At 34.0% G+C, this 24,161-nt stretch overlaps 1 protein-coding gene across 1 annotated transcript; it reads right to left on the bottom strand.

Annotated features, from left to right (window-relative positions):
* Positions 1 to 1,592: 1,592 nt before the first annotated feature.
* On the bottom strand, positions 1,593 to 22,944 carry LOC121033852 (arylacetamide deacetylase-like 2). Its single transcript, XM_040480513.1, has 5 exons — positions 22,766 to 22,944; positions 8,173 to 8,395; positions 5,840 to 5,909; positions 4,751 to 4,922; positions 1,593 to 2,391 (listed from the first exon to the last, which is right to left on the bottom strand). Exons 1-5 carry the CDS (start codon positions 22,901 to 22,903, stop codon positions 1,789 to 1,791), a joined length of 1,206 nt encoding a protein of 401 aa, XP_040336447.1. The 5' UTR covers positions 22,904 to 22,944; the 3' UTR covers positions 1,593 to 1,788.
* Positions 22,945 to 24,161: the final 1,217 nt, after the last annotated feature.

Below are 24,161 nucleotides of genomic sequence, written 5' to 3'. Positions count from 1 at the left end.
AATGATGCTCTCCAGGTCTTTTGCCCTTGGAGAAGCAATATACCCTTCTCTGTATGTACTCCAAGAAGGGGAATGTTTTCTCCCCATGCAACACAGGGGATACCTCCACCTTCCTTCTCTCCAGGAGCACTACTGCCCGTATGGCTTGACTATAGCATATGTTGTGGACTCCTAAAATCTCAGAATTTTGAGCTCTTCTGTTTGTAAAAACTTGCAATAGTCAGTTCCTCCCAACTCCCCATTTTGGCGAAGTGTTTTTCTAGTAGGAACCCTATGTGCTGCTGTTTCTCCCCAGCTCACTCTCTCCTCTCCCTGTGCCACTGTGGGCTTCTCTTCCCCAATTCACATCTCTGCACTTCATACCTGCCAAGTTCTCGCCCTCTAATTGTGGAAATACTTCTCTTAATCCTCAGATCAATTTCCTAAATGTTCGAAATGATTTGATATTAATCTAACTATGTTCAAGGAACAAGGCAAGTCCAGGGCCCCTTAATACTCTACCATCTTAAATAACCCTCTATTGTGTTCCACTTTTGTTCTTCTACATAGAAATTCATCATTGATATTGGGATTCTGTATTTTCTAGTCTGTTTTACTGCTTATCTTTGTCTTCTCCCACACTGAACCAATATTGATTTATGTGACATATTATAGAATGATTCAAACAGCATTAAAGGATTGCAAAAGTTTCTTACTCAATAACTTTATGTTAATATGTAGTAAAACCAAATTTATAAATAAGTTATCAAAGTTATACCTATAATTTCATGACACAACCTATGTGTCCCCCATGTGAGAGCACATCACCCAGGATTTTATGTCATCCTAGTATCTTCAGGTCATTAGAACTACATTCTGCTTCTTTATTTAATCAGTGTTCAGTATGTGACTAGAAACTTTCTTGGATTGATAATATAGCAATCAATATTTTTAAAAGTTTGAGTGTTGGGTGGGGGTGGGGGGGTGCCTCAGTGGCACAGTTGCTTAAGCATTTGACTCTTGATCTCAGCTCAGGTCATGATCTCACAGTTCATGACAGTTCATGAGTTCGAGTCTTTCAATGGGCTCAGCACTGATGGCATGAAGCCTGCTTGGGATTCTGTCTCTCCTTCTCTCTGCTCCTCCCCGACTTGTGCTCTCTCTCAAAATAAATAAATAAACTTAATTTTAAAAAAAAGCATAGTGAGAGCCAAATATTTAGGCTTTTGAAAGAATTTATAGTCTACATGTTAATCCTTTCTTTCTATAAGAAACTGAGCAATATATTTGAAAGCAGATTTTGTTTGTATTAGGTGAAGTGAAAAAAATAAAAAAAACCTAATGGAATTTACATTTGGTGAATACAATTAATGTATGGACCATTAATTGAAAAAACAGGTTTTCAATATAATGTAGTTTTCCTCCTACACACAAATGCCATTGTGATTTTTCTTCTTTAAACTTTCTCCTCACTTACCACTACCATTCCTATCACTACCTGGATACTGTCCTGCTTGTTTTGTTTATAATCACACTTTTTTAAAAAAAAATTACTATTATTGGTGCATATTTAAAACTTATCAAGCAAAATAAATTGTATTTAATGGGATTAATACAGTGAATCTCTACATTTATTAAGATCCAAGTTTAGGGAAATTAAGTAACTTGTTCAAAGGTACACAGTAATCTTTGCTTTTAAACTTACATTTATTCAAAAAGAATATCATTGTTCTGTTCCTTAAAGTCACAAACTTTCAAATATAACCTTAGGATTATATTACTAAATAATTAGCTAGCTACATGTACTATTTATAGATTTTCTTCAAGCCAATTAATGTATTTATCACTTATTCTAATGCCTACACGTAAGTAAAATGGTGTTGTCATGAAAAAAAGTGCTCCATGGATCCCATCCTCTATGTGGTCATGAGAAACGTTAACTGCAGCATTTCGAAGTCGTGAGACGTATATAAGTCCATCATCTCTTAGGATATCATGTTCACAGGTGATGATATAAGTTAGTGGCAATTTTTCTAATTGGGAATCAGTGACTAACAAGGGTGATAACCTGCTATCCAAAAGTACTGGATACGAAGAGTTAAGCTTCCCAATAATTGGTTCAGTATATATGTGATTCCTTCTATATTTTTCAGGAAGAAGAGTACTCCAGTTAACCAACTTGAACAGATGTCTTGATCCATGGGGCATATGTTGATTTTCTCTCACTGCTTGGGGCAGTGCTTTATCCTTGGTCACGTACAGGCATCCCATTTTAATTGCCATATCCCTTGACAGAATCGGACCATGCTCATTTTGTCGGTGAGAGGGCATTAAAACATCCACCACCTGCAAGCCAGGGTAAATTAAAACTTGTGCCTTAATTTTATTTTTGAATTCTGGATCATTTTGTACCTGAAAAAAATTGATAATAAAATGTGAAAAGACTCCAAACTATATGATTGGGAGGTTTTACTCCAATAATATGAGCAGTTATGATGTAAATAGTTACAAAACCAATACAGGACCTAATGGTTATTTCTTTTTATAATATTTAGACTTTATTTTAAGGGCATTAAAATGCATGCATCAGCCCGCTTTCAGCAGTTATGATACACATATACGTCAAACACTTACACATGTTTATTCATATATGACCATGAAATAAAATTATAATAATGAGATTCTTAGAGAAGATTACGAGCTATGTTTAAAAATCACTTTTTGATCTAAAGTAACCTGAGAAGATAGACTATAACAATAAAATATGAATGCTCAAACACACATACTAACTAAATTTAGAAGGAGTTGGACCAAGTTAAAGGAAATATTCCTAATATACAAGTTGCCTTCTGGAGAACATAATGTATTGTGATGGTAAATAAGCAGAGGAATTTATGAAAATTTGAAGGGCAGGCAAAGACATGGAGCATTGTATCTGGAGTTTCTCTTTCTTACCAGAGGTACGAGGTATCCTAAGCTCTCAGTGATGGGGTGAGAAAAGCTACCATATATTCCCCGTTCCTTCTCTCTTAGTCCTAAACACTACAGGAGAGTTAATCTCTCAAGAAAAATTACCTGAGCCACAGACCAGCTTCTACAACTATGACATCTGGGCAAATGGCTATTCCTGCTGCCATAGCACATGTAAGTCTAGGTATCTGGAGAGTGATTTTGAAAGCCAATCCCCTCACCAAAGTAGGTGACATACCAAATGAGGCAATTAACTGTCATCTCAGTAGTACCTCACAAGAGGAAATGATATCCAGCCAACTCTAAAATGTATACTCATTGTATAGTCAGTGCCACAAGTTCATAAAGAAGCTAAGACCAATTTCCCTAACAGAATCTCTCCTATGCCCTTGATCCCTCCCTAGCATCCTCAGACAGATAATTTTCTAGAAAAAAAAATGGATCACCTCATAAACTGAGTGGAAGAAACAGTGACCATATAAACAAAAATGAAGCAGAGAGATTCAACAGATACGTTCTCAAGCTAGTAAAAGTGATCCCACAAAATAAGTAAATAGATTCTGCTGATTGTAAATGTATATGTCCCTTCTCTTATGCTAATTTTGTTCCATAAGTGGTTTTGGGAGTAGGAACTATGTGTGGGGCTGAATTCAATTTTCAAATATATCAATTGTTTGGATGGTTATTACTTAACTATACAAAGCAAGAGTTTAGCCTAGGCCATTGTTCTTCTTCATCACAGTAGTGATTCTTCCATACAAGCATGGCACATGCCCCAAATGCTATCTGATGACATTCTACTGGATTTAAAACATGGATTACAATAATGCCAAATGCTTGGAAGATTTTACAATTTAGCTAAGTAGAACAAAAAATCCTTTGTGATATTCAATAGTAGTTCCTAGACATTGTCCTATTTTTCTGAAACTTGATGGCTGAATCAAATCCTTATTTAGCAATATATGTAGTCTCCCCTTAATGCCTCTAAAGCCACATCTGTCTACAGAAAAAATTATGCAAAAGGACATTAGGTTGGTTTTATATATTTGCCATTTCACAGTGTAAAACAAAACCAACTTTGGAAAACAGCATGGAGGTTCCTCAAAAAATTAAAAATAGAACTACACTAGGACCCAGCAATTGTACTACTAGGTATTTATCCAAAAGATACCAGAATGCTGATTCAAAGGGGCACAAGTACCCCAATGTTTATAGCAATGCTATAAACAGCCGAATTATGGAAAAAGCCCAACATCCACCAACTAATGAATGGAAAAAGCAGATGTGGTATATACAATGAAATATTTCTCAGCAATCAAAAAGAATGAAATCTTACCATTTGCAATAATGTGGATGGAATTAGAGTATGTTATGCTAAGTGAAAGACAAATTCCATATGATTTCACTCATACATGGAATTTAAGAAACAAAACAGATGAACATAGGGGAAGGGAAGCAAATTAATATAAAAACAGAGAGGGAGGCAAACATAAGAGACTCTTAAATCCAGAGAACAAACTGAGGGTTGCTGGTGGGGTGTTGGGTGGGGGGGATGGGCTAAAGAAGTGATGGGAATTAAGGGGGGGACTTGTTGGGATGAGCATTGGGTGTTATCTGTAAGTGATGAATCACTAAATTCTATTCCTGAAATCATTATTATGCTATATGTTAAATAACTTGGATTTAAATTTTAAAAAACACACACAAGGCCAATAAAAATATCCTAACAAATAAAATGATTCTTTTGTGTTAGAATTATAACGTATGTGTACTATCAACATATAGAACACATAAAACATACCAGTTGAGTAACTTTTGCTGCCAATGTACCCCCAGAACTATCACCTGAAATACAGATTCGGGAAGGATCCACTCCATATTTTGCAAGAATGTTATCCTGTAGAAAGAATCTGACCACAGAAATGACATCTTCAAGGGGAACAGGAAATTGATATTGAGGAGCTAGCCTATAGCTTAAGAAAAAAAGAGAAAGTAACAAAGCATATATAATTAAACTTCAGTTGCATGTATCTAAGCAACTCAGTTTAACCAACAGGTCCAATAAACCAAATTGGCCCCACTCTGAAATTTTAATCTCACCAATTGAACCCAGATTTACTACCAACTTCTATTTTTAAAATAAAAAGTAAATTCTGGTATAAAGGTTTTAAAATGTTGGCTCTATGGGAAGATGAGAGAGACAAGGATTGTGTCTTTATCCTCGTAAAATTGCACGTACACTTTTCAGCAAAACAACAATTAGTAGGGGAGATGCTCTGTAGTGTTCATCAGATTCTCAATGTAATTGGTAATTCAAATTTTTTCAGAACCACTGCTGGGAGGACACAAGAGATTTTAAAAGCATCAAATCAGAGAGTAAATTATTTCAAAGTCTCTAATATAAGAAATTTATTTAGGTTCAAATTCTTCAAGATGACATTCCATGTTTTATATCATGAGCACTACTTAGAAACTTGATTCAAAATAAAATCCTTATAATATTTGAGAAAAAATAAACTTTAATTTTAAATGCAAAAAATTAAAAGCTTTGAAATATAAGTATTTAAGTATAGTAAGTTATTTGGCTCAATGGTTGGAAAGTCATTTGTAAATTCAGGCATACTCTACCTCACCCTCAGTATGAAAATTTTTCTTTTCCCATCTCTCCTATAAATTACATAGTGCAGATATACACCTAGAGACTTCAAGCCCAAAACATGTTAGAGTTTCTTCGTAAGTGAGAGGCTAGAAAGTACTTGACATTTGCTAGTCTTTCCAGTATATTTTTGGAAATTCAGAAAAAATCATGAGCAACTAAGATCTCTCACTCTGACAATGCCTTAAAATTCTGAGATAGTCCCAAATTAAAAAAAAAAAATGATTGCCTTACTCTATTCCCACAACAACAGCACCAAGTTTATTTGCTGTCCATCTATTCAGGAAGTCATAAGCCGTCTGCCCTGAAATGAAAGAAAAAAAAAAGAAGAATATAAAAGTGTACCCTGTCAATAGAGAACAATAGAAAACCATCTATATTTGTGGATAGTGACTGGAATATGATTAACTGGCGGAATCCCTCTGTTTTCACTTTTTCTGTTGCGATGTATAAGGATTCAAAGATATAAGATTTGATGACTACCACCAAATGGAGAATGTCATTGCCGAAGAAAATATACTTAAAGACAGAGTCATGAGAATGCATAAAGACCTCAGAGAAATAAATGTTAAGTACAAGTGATGTAAGAATTTGGAGAAAAGTGGCAGCATAAACTAAAACCACGAAGGAAAATAACCGGTGATAAAATTCCTTGGGAAATCAGCCAGTGGGTGGGAGTGGGTAAGTTTGAAAAGTTTGAAGAACTAAATAAAAGAGCATTGCAGATTCAAAAGCTACAGAAAGGCATACTGGGAAACATGAACACTTATAAAGTATAAAAATGGAGAACCTGTTTTTGTGTTTGTTTCTATTTGTATTGTTTTGGAGAGGGAGATACAGATGAAGGGAAAGGCGAGAGGCAAAAGGAAGTTCAAAGAAATTTGTTTCACACAACCAAAGGAGTAGAGGGTGAAATCGCCATTTCAGTGAAACAGAAGGGAATGGCCATTCTCAAATTACACAGCTTAAAGAAGTATTCAAAAGGGGAAAACAAACTCCACAGTGTATAGAAATGAGTCTGAGAAATAAAAGAGGACTATGTACAGAGAAGGATTTGGGAACAAAGGAGAAGAGGTAGTAACACTTAGGAGTCAACTGGGATGACATGCTTGTAGGTAGAAAAATGAAATAGAAGTACTGATAAACCAAATAATAGGAGGAAAGTAGAGAGCAAAGTAGAGAGATTCAACTGTGCCCGAAGATGAAAATGCCTTTTCCTAGGACACAGTTAGAAAGAAGTGAAGCTGAGGATTAATAAGGTGCTAATAATTTTTAAGGACATTTGAAAGTCCTTATGTGGGAGGAGGGGAGCAGTGGTGGATTATGGACATACATCCCTGATGTATGGATGCTCAGGAATAGCTCAGGAGGGATCAGCTGAGGGCTGGAAAGAGTGCTGAAGGTTTACAATAGTCATTGGCATGAAGGAGAGGAAGTAAGGACATATAGGACACAGCATCTTAAAGCCACATGATGGGGCTGCTCTGCTCACTAGTAGTGTGAGGGTGAATGCTGTGGGTCCTGCTGACAAGCTTAGTTTTGACTACTGGTTCTACCACTTACTAACAGTAGGACTTTGAACAAGTTACTTTATCATTCTCTATTTCTTTATTTCTAAGACTGTGACAATAGTACCTAAGAATGTGCTTACCTAACAAAATAAAAGTTGACCATCCACCTGATTACAGTCGCATATGTAGTAGTCTTGAAACATTAACAGATCATGGAGTCAATCTGGGTTTAATGACCCAGGCTGTGGGTTCTTCAAGGAAAGGAGCCTTACCATTAGCTTCTTCTATCTTCTGACTGTCTTGTAAAACATTTTTTGTGTTTTATGCTGTGTGGTGACTCCATAATACTGACATTCTACAAGAAACTCTGTATATATGTTAATATGTATAACTCAGTGTGTGTATGTTAGAGAATGTTTGAGTTTGTGTCTGTGTGAATGTTTGTGGAATGTATAAGCATTTTAGCTACTCCACTAGCATTTCTTAAAATCATCTCCAACACTAGATGGGGATAGCATTTATGGGAAGAGCTGATTACACAGTTCTATTTTATGTTTTATTTTAAGTTCAGAATTATGCATTGGATTCTAAGTCCCAAAACAAGTATTGTTGTATCACAGTCTACAATATGAACATGTATTTGCTTCTTGGAAGTTGTAAATAATATCAGTTCTGACTCAACATTTACAATATCTTGTTCACTTCTATCTTTCTGAACCTGAAGTCAGGTCATTTGGTAATTTCAAAGTTATGTTTTAAGGTTAATAATTGAATTTCCAATTTTACAATGTCAATGTAACTTTATTTGATAAAGTTTTTCAAAAAAATAAAATCTAATATACTTATTTTCTAAGAAGTTTGTGAAAAATATGTCTAAACTATGATTGGTAAAGTCTCTAAGATACATACACATAGTCACAAACACAAATAACATAGAAATAAAGTTCTGTCAGTTATATATACAAATATATTTGAATATATATCTACATAATATGCAACACACACACACACACACACACACACATATGTACGTTTGCTTATATAAGATACACTTACTGCAACTTCCCATAACAAAGGCACCACCATGAATAAAAATTACAGCCCGTCTCTGGCTTTCTGACTTCTTCTTTGGCAAGTACAAACACACTGGAATGTCAGTAAACTTTGTATCCATCACAGTAATGTTTTCATCTGAAATTAGTACTGTATGGTCCAATTTCAGTAACATGGAAAAAAATTCCGCATATCTAATAAGACCCATATTTTCCAATAACATAGCCTGTTAAAAAAATTTCAAACATTGAATATTTCAATTTTAAGTAATACCAAATGCATAGAAAGATGCAACCAAAATCGAAGAAGGAATAATATAACACCCTAGAGTTCTTATTGCACATCCTGACACATATACTATTATTGCTTCTAGATAAATCTTAAGTATGTTGTATTTTGGAATAAGAGTAATCTCATTAAATGTCATCATTGTACTGTGGCTACTTATTTTTTAATTCTAAACTTTTATCTGAAAAATTATCTGAGAAATAATAGAGTTTATACTTCTTAAAAAAACTATTTCTTTTTTAAAAGTTTATTTTGAGAGAAAGAAAGCGTAAGTAGGGAAGGGGCAGAAAGAGAGAGAATCCGAAGCAGGCTCCACACTATCAGTGTGGAGCTCAAACCCATGAACCGTGAGATCATGACCTGAGCTGAAGTCAGACACTTAACGGACTGAGCCATCAGGTACTCCAGATTTTATATTTCTTTATGTATATAATCTCAATATTTTCATGTTATTTCTTTGGTCAGTCAATTTTATTTAAAATTTTAGAAGCATCTAGTTATCACATTACTAATAAAGCTATTTCAGTTATTTCAACTACAAATAGGTTTTTTTTTTATTTAAAAAATGCTTGAAGAAAAAACGCGACTTTAAATAAAACTATCTTTAGTATTTTTGGTAAGTTTTATAACATCTTTGTAACATTTCAAAGAATAGTTCACATATAAAGAATCCTGAAATACTGTGGGGACAAAAGAATATTACAGAGCATTTACAATACCTATATGAGGTGGCTATAATTTTACTAGGTGTTAAAGATCATCTAACTCATCTGCTTTAACATTGGGAATACTGACACCTGGTAAGTCCAATTTATTGACCAAAATGAGATAACCAGTAATTAGCAAAGCAAATTGTAAATCTACTTTTCTAGGCCACTGTTACACAAGGCAGGTACTCCTCTACATAAAAGTACTAAATTATGTTTTTTTATAATAACCCATAAAAATGGAAGGAAAGAAGTTATTAAGTACTAGAACAATAGGAAAAGATTGTATAATAGGAAGAATTTGAATTTTAAAAATGACAGTTGTATGAGGAATAATAAGTTGTTGACACGATATGGCCTTAAAGCCGCCATTTTCGGGATAGAAGGAACATACTTAAAGATCATAAAAGCCATTTATGAAAAGCCCACAGCTAACATCATCCTCAACGGGGAAAAACTGAGAGCTTTTTCCCTGAGATCAGGAACACGACAGGGATGCCCACTCTCACCGCTGTTGTTTAACATAGTGCTGGAAGTTCTAGCATCAGCAATCAGACAACAAAAGGAAATCAAAGGCATCCAAATTGGCAAAGATGAAGTCAAGCTTTCGCTTTTTGCAGATGACATGATATTATACATGGAAAATCCGATAGACTCCACCAAAAGTCTGCTAGAACTGATACATGAATTCAGCAAAGTTGCAGGATACAAAATCAATGTACAGAAATCAGTTGCATTCTTATACACTAACAATGAAGTAACAGAAAGACAAATAAGGAAACTGATCCCATTCACAATTGCACCAAGAAGCATAAAATACCTAGGAATAAATCTAACCAAAGATGTACAAGATCTGTATGCTGAAAACTATAGAAAGCTTATGAAGGAAATTGAAGAGGATTTAAAGAAATGGAAAGACATTCCCTGCTCATGGATTGGAAGAATAAATATTGTCAAAATGTCAATACTACCCAAAGCTATCTACACATTCAATGCAATCCCAATCAAAATTGCACCAGCATTCTTCTCAAAACTAGAACAAGCAATCCCAAAATTCATATGGAACCACAAAAGGCCCCGAATAGCCAAAGTAATTTTGAAGAAGAAGACCAAAGCAGGAGGCATCACAATCCCAGACTTTAGCCTCTACTACAAAGCTGTCATCATCAAGACAGCATGGTATTGGCACCAAAACAGACACATAGACCAATGGAATAGAATAGAAACCCCAGAACTAGACCCACAAACGTATGGCCAACTCATCTTTGACAAAGCAGGAAAGAACATCCAATGGAAAAAAGACAGTCTCTTTAACAAATGGTGCTGGGAGAACTGGACAGCAACATGCAGAAGGTTGAAACTAGACCACTTTCTCACACCATTCACAAAAATAAACTCAAAATGGATCAAGGACCTGAATGTGAGACAGGAAACCATCAAAACCCTAGAGGAGAAAGCAGGAAAAGACCTCTCTGACCTCAGCCGTAGCAATCTCTTACTCGACACATCCCCAAAGGCAAGGGAATTAAAAGCAAAAGTGAATTACTGGGACCTTATGAAGAGAAAAAGCTTCTGCACAGCAAAGGAAACAACCAACAAAACTAAAAGGCAACCAACGGAATGGGAAAAGATATTTGCAAATGACATATCGGACAAAGGGCTAGTATCCAAAATCTATAAAGAGCTCACCAAACTCCACACCCGAAAAGCAAATAACCCAGTGAAGAAATGGGCAGAAAACATGAATAGACACTTCTCTAAAGAAGACATCCGGATGGCCAACAGGCACATGAAAAGATGTTCAGCGTCGCTCCTTATCAGGGAAATACAAATCAAAACCACACTCAGATATCACCTCACGCCAGTCAGAGTGGCCAAAATGAACAAATCAGGAGACTCTAGATGCTGGAGAGGATGTGGAGAAACGGGAACCCTCTTGCACTGTTGGTGGGAATGCAAATTGGTGCAGCCGCTCTGGAAAGCAGTGTGGAGGTTCCTCAGAAAATTAAAAATAGATCTCTCCTATGACCCAGCAATAGCACTGCTAGGAATTTATCCAAGGGACACAGGAGTACTGATGCATAGGGGCACTTGTACCCCAATGTTCATAGCAGCACTCTCAACAATAGCCAAATTATGGAAAGAGCCTAAATGTCCATCCACTGATGAATGGATAAAGAAATTGTGGTTTATATACACTATGGAATACTACGTGGCAATGAGAAAAAATGAAATATGGCCTTTTGTAGCAACGTGGATGGAACTGGAGAGTGTGATGCTAAGTGAAATAAGCCATACAGAGAAAGACAGATACCATATGGTTTCACTCTTATGTGGATCCTGAGAAACTCAACAGGAACCCATGGGGGAGGGGAAGGGAAAAAAAAAAAAAAAAAAAAGAGGTTAGAGTGGGAGAGAGCCAAAGCATAAGAGACTGTTGAGAACTGAGAGCAAACTGAGGGTTGATGGGGGGTGGGAGGGAGGAGAGGGTGGGTGATGGGTATTGAGGAGGGCACCTTTTGGGATGAGCACTGGGTGTTGTATGGAAACCAATTTGACAATAAATTTCATATAAAAAAAAAAAAGCCGCCATTTTGACATTGACACTTTAAGTAGCTTTAAAATAGCATTAAGCTCTCAATTAAAACATATATAGAGACACATATATAGAAATATTTATATCTTATTATATATTAGAAATATATGTTATATCTTATATATTAGAATACATATACATTATATATTAGAAGTATGTATCTTATATATTAGAAACATATTTATATAATATATAGTATATGTCTCTATATAGTACTTATATATTTGTATAACATTATTTATAATATTTATATACATTTATATGCCAAACATTTATCAAGTAGGCAGCCATATCTAATCCATAATATATACTTATCTTTAGGGATTGGAAATAGGCTAAGTCAGAGAGATAATACCAAATTTCAAATTCCATGTTATAGACATCTTTTTGCCTTTAGAATCTGAGTAGACATAAACATCCCTTATTTTGGTAACAGTGTTCTAGTCACTTTAGAGAGCTACCAACTCCCATTATTTGAAACCTTTGATGAGCCAGTTGATCAAGGATAACCACTCACTAGTTAAGAGGTGAGAAAGTAAACTTAAGGTAGATTTAGTGCACTATCCTTGAAAACTGGATCTTAAGCAGAGAGACAAAAAGAATGAGAACAATGAGAGATGAGAGAAAGGCAGACACAGAATCCAAAGCAGGCTCCAGACTCTGAGTTGTCAGCACAGAGCCCAATCAGGGCTCGAATTCACCAACCACAAGACCATGACCTGAGCCTAAGTCAGATGCTTAACAAACTGAGCCACCCAGGCGCCCTCATTTTCAACAATTTCTTAATCTTAGTTGAAAATACACCAAGACTTAACTGGTGAAATGATATGCCAAAGTCAGAAAATAACTTCAGGCAACACCTCAGCAAGACCTTGGGATCTTCATACTAGGCTCATCGCACTTTCACTGAGACCCAACTCTCTTGTCACTCATTTATTCCCAAATCTTCAAGAGATTTCTCCAACTTTGCTGGGCTTTCAAATTTAAAATCTTCTCCACATTTTCAGGGATCTCCTTAAAGTGGCATTTGCAATTTTCTTAGACATAATGTTATTGCTTTCTAATGCATATTTTCTTCTATCTGGAATTATTTATTTTTTTGTTATGTGATGCTTGTATTTACCTATTTTTCTTCATAAATATTATTTTCCTTGCTTGGATGCCTTTTTCTAGAAACAGAACATTTTACGTATCTCTTTGAGGCAGACATTTTGAAGAAGACACATTCAAACTTTGATGTCAAAATAGAAAATAACTATTTTTTTAGCTAAGTAACATCCACAGCAGACATCCCCATCTCTTATCACCTCTTGACCCCAATCTCATCATAAGGCAGTCATAAGAGGTAAAATTGTTTCATTGTATAAGGAGATGAATTTGAACAAATGCTTGGAGGTTGAAACATTGAAAGGGAAAAAGTCAATGCTTTGCCAAAATAGTCCTTAGAATGCCTGCAAATAAACATTACATATCCCTTCTCTAGAAAGTTTTTTCAGATGATCCTGATGAAAAGGAGACACTAGTCTAGGAAAGCAACAGAGGAAATGGAGATGCAATGAGAAGACACATTTTTTAGGAAAAATTTATCTTATTTGTTATGTTTGGGGAATCAAGGAGACGAGTGAGTCATTTGACTTTTTAATAACCCATCTGTTGATTTTCATCCTGCTCTCAATAGTCGCTCCAAACCCGTTACTTACTTTACCTCCATTTGTCATTTCCTTCAATTACAGTTAGTTATCATCTGATAAAAGCCAGATCAGTCAGGGATAAAATGAGTGATGAGGCTCAAGTTATGGCAAGAAATGAAAAGAGATGTGAATTTTCTTCTCTTCCTCTTTACGTTACTTATCTATTTTTTTTGCAAGGAAACCATGGATTTAAGTACCATAAATTATTTGTTTTTCCAATATTCATAAGCTCTGGATCAATTTGTCCCAAGTCAAACCATTGAATGATCAACTCTTAAAGATTGTTTGTCAAAGAGTGTATTCATGGAATGGAAATATTTTCCAAATTTACCACAAAGTAGTTTTATACTATATTCTTCCTGAATATATTTAACAAATATATTTGTTTCAAAACATGTATTTATGAATTTCAATATTTTCTTCTCAACTTATTTTTCTTGGAGTCTTAAAGAATATATTCCTGGTGAATACATTTATGAGTTATTGAGTTTTATTTGTAATGAAGTAGTTAAAATGAAAGGTTTTGATGGCTTTCTTTGGCCAAGATAAAGCTCACTAAAGCCTATCTCTCCTACTTATTACAACTAAAAACTCTAGACAGAAAAGAATCTACCTGAGCACTCTGAAAGGTAAACAAAACAAACAAACAAAAAAAAAGAATTTGAGGAAGTCAAAACTGGAAGAAATATTCATAAGAGAGTTTCACCTTTTTTTTTTCTCTCTTGCCCTCTGGCTTTGACCTGAAGTCACACTAAGCCCTTTAACAACCCAAGAGATGAAAGCAAATATCCCCAGAGAAATCCTTGATTTCCAGGTATTGGACTGGGAAATACATGTCTTATACAGCAGAGTGTGAATGGGGGGGAGGGAGGTGGGTCTCATTTTCTTTTCCTTTCTTTTTCTCCCTTTTTCTCTCTTGTCAGGCTCCAAGGCCAGTTCCATCTGCAGACAGCAGCTTTTCCACCGTGGTGAAGGCAGACATGTAAAACACTGAGCAAAGATTCTCTGCCCAGAGAAATTGTGAAAAGGGTCTTCTGTTATCCAAAGAGTATTAAAGAATAATACATTTTTCCTTATTTTTTCTCTCAAAGCTTCACCCTGAAGGTGGACCCAGTTATGTAGAACTGTAAAATATAATGGATGACTAAAACCCTAACTAAAAATTGTCTTTCTGGCCAGAAACACTGGCAAGAGGGAATATCGGAATTCAGAAATCAAGGAAGAAAGGGTGAATGAAATTAACAAATTAATATTCCTTCTGAAATTATTTAAAATATTTATTACTGTTGAAAACAAAATGTGTTAACATATATGGGGGTTAATGCATATAAATACAATACACATGACACCTATATATACAAGTGTCAGGGTAAAGAGACCTATGTGATTGAAATTTTATGCGCTATGAAAAGTGGTAAACTATTAAATCTATGTAAGCTATGAAAAGTTACTAGGGTTAAAGAGATGCATTCCATCATTATAAAAATCAATTTACCAAGGCAATAGTGCAAAATGAATAAACAGTTATAAACAGAACTCAAAAATACATGAAACAAAACTGAATGCATTGTGAAGAGAAATAGATAATCCACATAATTATAAATGTCAACACTTCTCACTTGGTAATTGAGGGAAAAAATACAGAAAATCATTAAAGATATAAAATGCCTGAATAACTTTGACATTTATAGAATGAACAAAATGGGAGAATATAGAACCTTTTTAAATGCATATGGAATTTTCACTAAAATACACCACATTCTAAGCCATAAAACAAATAAACTGGAAGAACTTGAGTTCACAGAAACTATGTTCTCTGACTATAATAGAATTAAGCTAGGATTCAAAAACAGAAGATAGAAAAATTGCCAGATATTACAAAGTAAAAAAAATAGTTTTAATAAAAATTGTACATATTTAAGGTGTACTACATACTTGATTTGATATGCATATACATAGTGAAATGATCGCTATAGTCAAGATAATTAACATATCTCCTTACAGTTATTTTTTTTGTCTGTGTGGTGAGAGCCCTTGAAATCTACTCTCTTAGCAAATTTCCAGTATCCAATACAGTGTTATTAACTATAGCCATGTTATGAAATATTAGATCTCTAGATTATTCATTCTACCTAACATCTCTTCACTCCTACTACCCACCCCTGGCAACTACCATTCTACTCTCTACTTTTATGTAGTAGACTTTGTTAGATTCCATATATAAGTGAGGTCATGTAGTTTTTTTTATTTTTCTGTGTCTGGCTTATTTTACTTAGCATAATACCCTCTGGGTTCATTTATGTTGTCACAAATGGCAAGACCTCCTTCTTTTTTAAGGCTCAGTAATATTCCATTGTATATATGTACTTTTTTTTTATTCACTCATCCACTGATGGACATTTAAGTTGTTTCCATATTTTGGCTATTGTGAGTACTGCTGGAATCAATTTGAAAGAGCACATATCTCTCATTTTCTTTGGAAGAAGGATCTGGAGGAGGGATTTCTGGATCATATGATAGTTTTATTTTTAGTTTCTTGAGGAACCTCCATATTGTTTTCCATTGTGGTTCTACCAATTTACATTGCCAGCAACAGAGCACAAGAGTCCCTTTTTTCTACATCTTTGCCAACACTTGTTTTTATCTTTTTCATAACAGCCATCTGAAAAGGTATGAGGTGATGTCTCTGTGATTTTGATTTTCATTTCTCCAATGATTAGTGATCTCAAGAACCTTTTCATATACCTGTTGGCCATTTATATGTCTTCTCCTGGGGGGGGGATGTTTATTCTGGCTATTTTCCTATTTTTAAAATAAAAAAAATTGCTATTGAGTTGCATGAGTTCCTTACATATTTTAGATGTTAGCTCTTATCAGAAATGTAGTCTGCAAATATTTTTTCCCATTCTGCAGATCGCATTTTCATCTTGTTTCTTTTGCTGTGCAGAGACTTTTTAGTTTGATGTAATGCCACTTGTCTATTTTTGCTTTTTGTTACTTGCACTTTTGGTGTCATCTCAAAATCTCACTGCCAGTGCCAATGTCAAGAAGCTTTCGCCTTATGTTTTCTTCCAGGATTTTTTATGGTTTCAGATTAAAATCTGAAGTCTTTCATCATTTTAAATGGATTTTTGTGTATGGTATAAAACTAGAGTCCAGTTTATTTATTTTTTTTGCATATGAATATCCAGTTTTCTCAACACTATTTATTGAAGATATTACCCTTTTTCCATTGTGTATTCTTGGTGCCTTTATCAAAAATTAATAGACTATACATGCTTTAGTTTATTTCTGGACTTTCTATTCTGTTCCTTTGGTTTATGTGTCTTTTTATGCCAATGCCATATTGTTTTTATTGCTATAACTTTGTAATACAGTTTGAAATTGAGTACTATATGCCTCCATCTCCATTCTTCCTTCCCAAGATTGCTTTGACTATTCAGGACCTTTTGTGGTTCAATGAACTTTAGAATTGTTTCTTCTATCTCTGTGAACAATTTCATTGGAATTTTGATCAGGATTGCATTGAATCTGTATATTGCCTTGTGTGGTATGGAGACTTTCACAATGCTAATTTTCTGATCCATTAACATGGCATATCTTTTTATTTATTTTTGTCTTCAATTTGTCTCATCCATGTTTTATGGTTTTCAGTGTAAAAAAAACACCTCAGGTGTCATAAATTCTCTGGGGAAATTAAAAAATATTTTGATTTGAATAAAATAAAAATAAAACATGCTCAAATTTGTGGCATGTAGCTAAAGAACTGGTTGGAGGAAAATTTATTAAATTAAATTATCATACTAGAAATTAAGTCTCAAATCAAGAGTTAAAACTCCTCTCTTATAAGCTAGAAAAAATGTATCAAAAGAAAACTAAAGAAATCAAAAGATACAAATAATAAATATAAGGGGAGCAGAGTTCAATGAAATTAAAACGAATCAAAAAATACAAAAATAGTGACACAAAAGCTAATTCTTTTCAGAGAATAAAATTAATCAATTTTATATGTAGACTGACTAAAAAAATAGAGAAGACTCAAATTACCAAAATGAATACTGAAGTAAGGGATATCACTACAGATCTTATAGACATAAAAAAGATAATAAAAAAATACTTTAAAAAAAGATTTTATGCTCATAAACTTTACAACTTGAGAAATCTACAAATTTCTGAAAGGACACAATCTTCCGCAACTTATAAAAAAGAAATAGATAATTTGAATAGTCTATAACTATTTTAAAAATTGAATTTGGCATTGAAAATTTTACAAAAATAAAACTTAAGGCCCAGTTTGTTTCACTGGCAAATTATACTAAATATTCAGGGGAGAAACCAATCTTACACAATAGCTACTGGAAAATAAAACACAAAAGAATGCTTTCCAACTCATTTCATTGGGTTGCCATTACCTTGTTACCTAAATCAGAAATATAGTACAAGAAAAACTACAGAACAATATAGAAGCAAAAATTCTCAACAAAATTTTAAATCAAATCTAACAGTATAAAAAGAAGATAATGTATCACAATCCATTGAGTTTTATCGCAAGGAAGCAAGATAAGTACAATATTTGAAAATCAATGTTATCCATGACACTGAGAAAGGAGAAAAGCTATATATCATCTTAAAAGATGAAGAAAAAGAATTTGGCTAAACTCAGTATCTTTTCATGGTAAAAATTCTCTGCAAACTTACCATAAAAAGGAACTTCCTTAATATAAAAAGCAGCTACAAAAAATAAAACAAGATCTTACTTGACGGTGAAAGACTGGGGCACCTGGGTGGCTCAGTAGGTTGAGTGTCCGACTTTGGCTCAGGTCATGACAGTTTGTGAGTTCAAGCCCCTCATCAGGCTCTGTACTGACAGCTCAGAGCCTGGAGCCTGCTTCCAGTTCTGGGTCTCCTTCTCTCTGCCCCTCCCTTCCCCTACTCACACTCTGCTTTTTCTCTCTCTCAAAAATAAATAAACATTTAAAAATTTTTTAAAAATGGTGAAAGACTGAATACTTTTTTCTAAAAGCTGGAAAAAAGTAAGAATGTTTGCTTTCCATCCAGCCTAATTCTGGAAGACCTATTCAATGCGATAAAGCAGAGGAAGAAAAGGTTATACATATCAGAAAGAAAGGAAAAACAGTCTCTCTCTGCTTTCAGTAAACATGAATATCTAAGTAGAAAATATTACGGGATCTATAAAAAAAACTCTTAAAATGAATAAGCAGGTTTAGCTAAACCATAGGATACAAAGTCAATACAAACAATCAATTTTATTTCAAATTTAGCAATGAACAGAAATCAAAATTTAAAAATACCAGTTGCAACAGTACCAAAATTTAAAATACTTAGTTATAAATAAAACAAAATACATCGAGTATTCATATGCTAAAAAGCATAGAACAATGATGGAAGAAATCAAAGTCCTAATTAAATTGAGAATTAAGTTAACTGTCAGAAGACTTAATATTAAAATGTCAATTCCTTCTGAATTGATTTATAGAGTGAACCTAATCCCAGTCGAAATCTCATCAGAATTTTTGGTCACCAATATGATAAATTTAAATTTTCATGGAAAGAAAGATGAATTATAACAGCCAAAGAGATTTTGAAAATGAAGAACAAAGTTGGAAGACTCATACAACCTGGTTTCAAGATTACTAACAAGCTATGATAGTCAATACAGTTAATACGGTATCAGGAAATTCTGGACTCACAGATCCAGGGAGGAGATTAATATCAGTCCAGAAATAAGCCAATTTGTCCAATTTATTTTTGACATACTGTATAAGACAATTTAACGAAGAAAGGAAGATGTTTCAACAAATTGGAACAACTAGACATATCCATATGCGAAAAGAATGTACCTTGACCTGTTCCTCACACCTAATACAGAAATTAACTAACAATGGGCCTAATACTTAAATGTAAAATGTAAAACAACAAACTTTTTAGAAGACAACATAGAAGAAAATCTTTGTGATCTTAGGTTAGGTTAGGCAAAAGTTCTTAGACACAATACCAAAAGATAATACTAAATTAAAAAAAAAAAAAAGATAAATTGGACTTCAACAAAATCCAAGGCTTTTGTTGTGTAACTTAAGACAATTAAAAGGGAAGAAACAGACTAAGAAAAAATGTTTGCAAATCAAATACCTGCCTAATGTCTTGTGTCCAGAATAGGACAATGCTCAGCATTTGACAAAAACAAAACAAAGAACCAATTTTCTTGAAACAAAGAAGAGGTTTGAACATACATACACATCACCTCCCAAAAACATGAAACAGCAAATAAGTACATGAGAAGATACACATCTTTAGGAACTAAGGGCATGCAAATGGATATCAATGAGGTTACATTAATTAGAATGGTTTTTAATGCAAAATAGAAAATACTAAGTGATGATCAAGAGGTAGAACTGCTAGAACTACCATATACTGCTGATGTGAATGGAAGATGAGACAGGATTTTTGGAAAACAATTCAGTAGTTTTATATAAAGTTAAACACACACTGTATAATAACACACAGTATATCCAGTTCTAGGTATTTACCCAATAGAGATTGGAATTTTGGTTCACACAAAGCCTCTCTATGAATTATCACTAACTTTATTTGTATCCACTCCAAAGTGGAAACAACCCAAATATCCTTCAACTATTCATTGTGGACAAACTGTGACACATTCAAATAATGGAATACTACACAGCTTTAAACAGGATTTAACTTTTGATACTCTCAACAACATGGATTACTCTTAAATGCATTTTACTAGATAAAATGTGTTAAGCCAGACTCAGAAGACCACGTGCAGTATGAATCCATTTATATGACACCACAGAAATGGCAATGTACAAGGACATACAGGGAGCAGTGATGACCAGGTGTTTAGGATGGGGAAGCTTTACTGGAAGGAGCAGCACAAAGGTGATTTCAAAGGATTATATTCCTTCATCTTGATTGTTATGGTTGTTACTTGAATCTATACACAACTTAAACCTCATAAAATCGTATTACCAAAAGAACAAATTTTACTATACACAAAGTTAAAATTAAATGTGAAATTTGGCAAGAGAAAACAAAAAAGAGTCTGAATCAAGACTGTCTGGTTTGATTCCCAATTCCACAAATTATCAACTGTAGGTCTTTGGCTGGCTTACTTATTCCCTGTGCCTCATTTTCCTTGTCTTTAAAATGAGGATAATAATAGTGACTTCTTCAAAGTGCAGTTGTAAAAGTTAGGTAATACTTTTCAGGAGATTAAAGTTGGTCAGGGTACATTGCAAATGGTCAACACATTTTAGCTTTCTTCACTATTAATTTATATTGAAAATATTCTTAAATATTTTCACTGTTAGTTGAAAATAATTATAGTGAAGAGCTTTTCAATTTAGTAAATATGTCACTTTAAATCTAAATTTTATAGGGTTTTGGCTCTTCATCTCTCACAGCTCCAATGAGTAGATGCTGACTAGCTCTTTACTGAACAATAACCAGCCACCATTTAGACATCACTAAGCAATGTTTAAAACACACATCGCTTTATTGTTCTAGAAAAACTGCAACATGTTGTTTACATTTCTTATTTTTCAAAGGAGGAAACTGAGCCACAAAAGCATTAAGTAGACTCTTTAAAATCTGATTGTCTTTAATGCTCATGCTCTTTCTTTTACTTTTGGCTGTCTCTAATTTGAATATGTAACTGCATAGTCTTATACTTATTCCACACCATAGTATCAAGAACTGTGAGGTTTGCCTTCCTGGCATATATTTAAAAAAATTAAAATTCTCTCCGGGAATCCCTGGAGTTACTATAATTCAGAAATGACAGGGACAAAATGGTTATCCCTTTAACAAGCAGAAGCTGATAAATTATTAGTATAATTAACTCATATGTTTGTATGTAAGCTACTTGTAGTCAGTTCTATTTTAGATGTGTAATGTCTTAATTCTATTTTGCATCTGATAAAGCAACAGTTGAATTCTATAGCTGCATACTTTCAGAATGTGCTAACACTGATGAGGAAATAAGCTTTGGTTTATTCTGAAGTTTAAGGATATATGAGCTATTCGAGAAGATAACATTATGGTTTCTCTATAGGGCTGGCACTTGCTCATCTATTATCCAGTGAATGAAAAGGTGAAGCATTAGCAATAAAGAGGGAAAAAATGGGGCCAGGGGTGACTCAGCATACTTTGGATTTTGAGCAGTAGACATCTCAAGCTACCTAGGGTGACAGATCTCTCATCTCTTCTGTGTAGCACACTAGGCGGCCTCTTCCATACACCATGCACTACTCCCCTCTAATCATTTACTGTCTGTTGAAGCATTTCCCCTAAAACTTCCTATTGTCACCATCATTCATAGGCCTCAGGAACAGCAGCATGTTTTGACAGGGGAGAAAATATTTTTAATGAGGTAGATTTGAGTTCAAATTCTGTCACTGTCACAAAAAAATCCAAAATCCAGCACCTGAGGATGAAGGGTAGACAAAACAAATGGTTTTCAAGGTGTGGTCTTAGAATCCCTGTGGTTCTCTGGTTCCCCCAGAGGCTACAAGACATGTGATGTTGCAACAGACTAAATGCAAGAGCATATACAATAATCCAGTTATATTTCATAAAGAGATATTAAAAAGCTTTGCAAAAATAGAAGACAAGGTCACTATCATAACTAATTTTTCTTGTGTTAAAAATATATTCAACTTTAATAAAATTATTATCTATGTTAACCTTTAATGAGCTTATTATTATCACCATCATCATTAAGAGAATTTTTAATGAGGCCAGTTTCTAATTCAGTAAATATTGATAAATATTATAAATATAAAAAAGCTCTTTAGGGTCCTTAATAACTTATAGAGTTCTGTGACCAAAAAGTTTGATAACCACTAAGAAAGAAAAAGATATTAAAATAGTAAAGGTACAAAATATACATCAAAATATAAACATAATCAATATAGACATGTAAGTTTTAAGAGAATGAATGAGACGAGGTTCAGGTTCCCTCAGAAATGTCAAATATAATCCAATGATTTAACAACCCCCCAGATTTTCCACTTAGACGATACCATTTCTTTTATTCTTATCAAAACATATGATGGATTTATCTTTAGATATAGACTCTTATCAGCAACAATTTTATCTCCCTCTGCTTTGTATTAGAGATTAAATTGGTTTGTTAATAATTAAATTAATTAATATTATTTTGCTAATTTGTTCTAAAAGAAAACCAAAGTCTCTTTCAAAATACTAATTGAAAGAAAGTTTATATGTACTCATAACAAGGCATCCTAGTCCCCCGGTGGGGAAAAAATTACCGTAAGAGAAGTAGTTTTTATAAGAGCATCGATGACCCCTACTTTCCAAGGTTCTTCAATGTTTTCTGGTAACGGTGTATAAATATAATAAGCAAAGAGAATCAAAGTCAGTCCAAAGCACAGAGTTTTGAACCCCATGATATTCTTGTCACAACCTTGTATAGGAATAATTTAATCCACTCCATATATACTGAAGGCTAAGTAGTAGGACAAAGGGAAATGACAAATTCTCTCAAGTAATATCACCACTTCAGCAACAGTGTCCTTACATTCGGTTCCAACATTAACAGTGACAGTAGCAACTGGTTTAACAATTACACACTTTATCTGAAACACAACTCACACACAATATATCCCATCACATAGTCTGACAGAATAGCAAACAATTTAAAATGCTGGCAGAAGTTCTTTCACCTTGTGACACCATAATCATCCTAGCACAATAAATTTGACTGAGTGTCTTAACAGAGCACAAGGTAAGCCATGAAGTCTGTTTCTCCCATTAGTTTTTTGCAAGGATTAGTGAGGAGTTTAAAAAAAAACACAGGTAATACTGAGTCAACCTCAGGGCTAACACCTATGGCATAGATCACTAACAAAATTAAAATTCAAGGTCATCAACTGAGCATGACACAAGAAGAGAAGAAGCCAGGATTCTTGTCCCAAGTTGATAATTAATTCATCCAGTACAGAAACATTTATGGAGAGTTTACCTCATGTTAAATTAATTTATGGAGTCCAAAAATATTTATAAAGTGATTACCTAATGTTATGCCTAAAAATTGCAATCCATATTGTTGTATAATCATGGGAAAGTTATTCATTAAGCAAATATTTATTACATGCCTTATAAATACTTAAATTCAGTATTGAGCGAAATGATTATAAAATTGAGCAAAACCTGGTATTTTTCCATTCCTCTGCAGAGCTTTCTCTTTCTGATTTACCTTTCCTAAGACCATTTTTGGAAATTTTATCATAGAATAATTTGTTTATTTGGGACACATTTTGCAACAGAAGTTGTTACTGTTACTGTAATAATTGATGCGTTATCCCCACACCATAAATTTCTTACTGCAACCCTGCTTTTTTATATATCTAAGCACCAAAGTGACAGGATAAAGGTCATTCTTCTAAAACATGTTCTAAATTGAGGAATAAGAACCACATCGGTGGAAGGGGATAAGAAGGCTGAAAATAAGCTAAATATGAACAATCCAGCATGTGCATATTGAAAAAGTCAACATTTTAAAATATCAATCTCATTTTGCATGCCTTCCTCCCTACAAATGTTAAAAGAAACTAATGGGGGAGGGGACATCACATTATTAAAGAAAACAACAGTATTAAAGATGGATGATATTACATACCAAGCAACAGACATAAGACGACAATA

Source organism: Herpailurus yagouaroundi, unplaced genomic scaffold (genome assembly GCF_014898765.1).
Source record: "Herpailurus yagouaroundi ecotype Mexico unplaced genomic scaffold, PumYag 159, whole genome shotgun sequence".
Taxonomy (NCBI): Eukaryota; Metazoa; Chordata; class Mammalia; order Carnivora; family Felidae; genus Herpailurus; species Herpailurus yagouaroundi.
This window is presented reverse-complemented; position numbering and strand designations above follow the sequence as displayed.

What these genes read in the sequence shown, in the direction of transcription:
- LOC121033852 (XM_040480513.1), bottom strand. Translation starts at nt 22,903, where the DNA reads ATGGGGTTCAAAACTCTGTGCTTTGGACTGACTTTGATTCTCTTTGCT. An exon ending in TAAAAACTACTTCTCTTACG is followed by an intron (nt 8,396 to 22,765) that starts GTAATTTTTTCC and finishes TTTTTTTAACAG; the next exon opens with GCTATGTTATTGGAAAATAT. An exon ending in CTTTGTTATGGGAAGTTGCA is followed by an intron (nt 5,910 to 8,172) that starts GTAAGTGTATCT and finishes CTTTCATTTCAG; the next exon opens with GGCAGACGGCTTATGACTTC.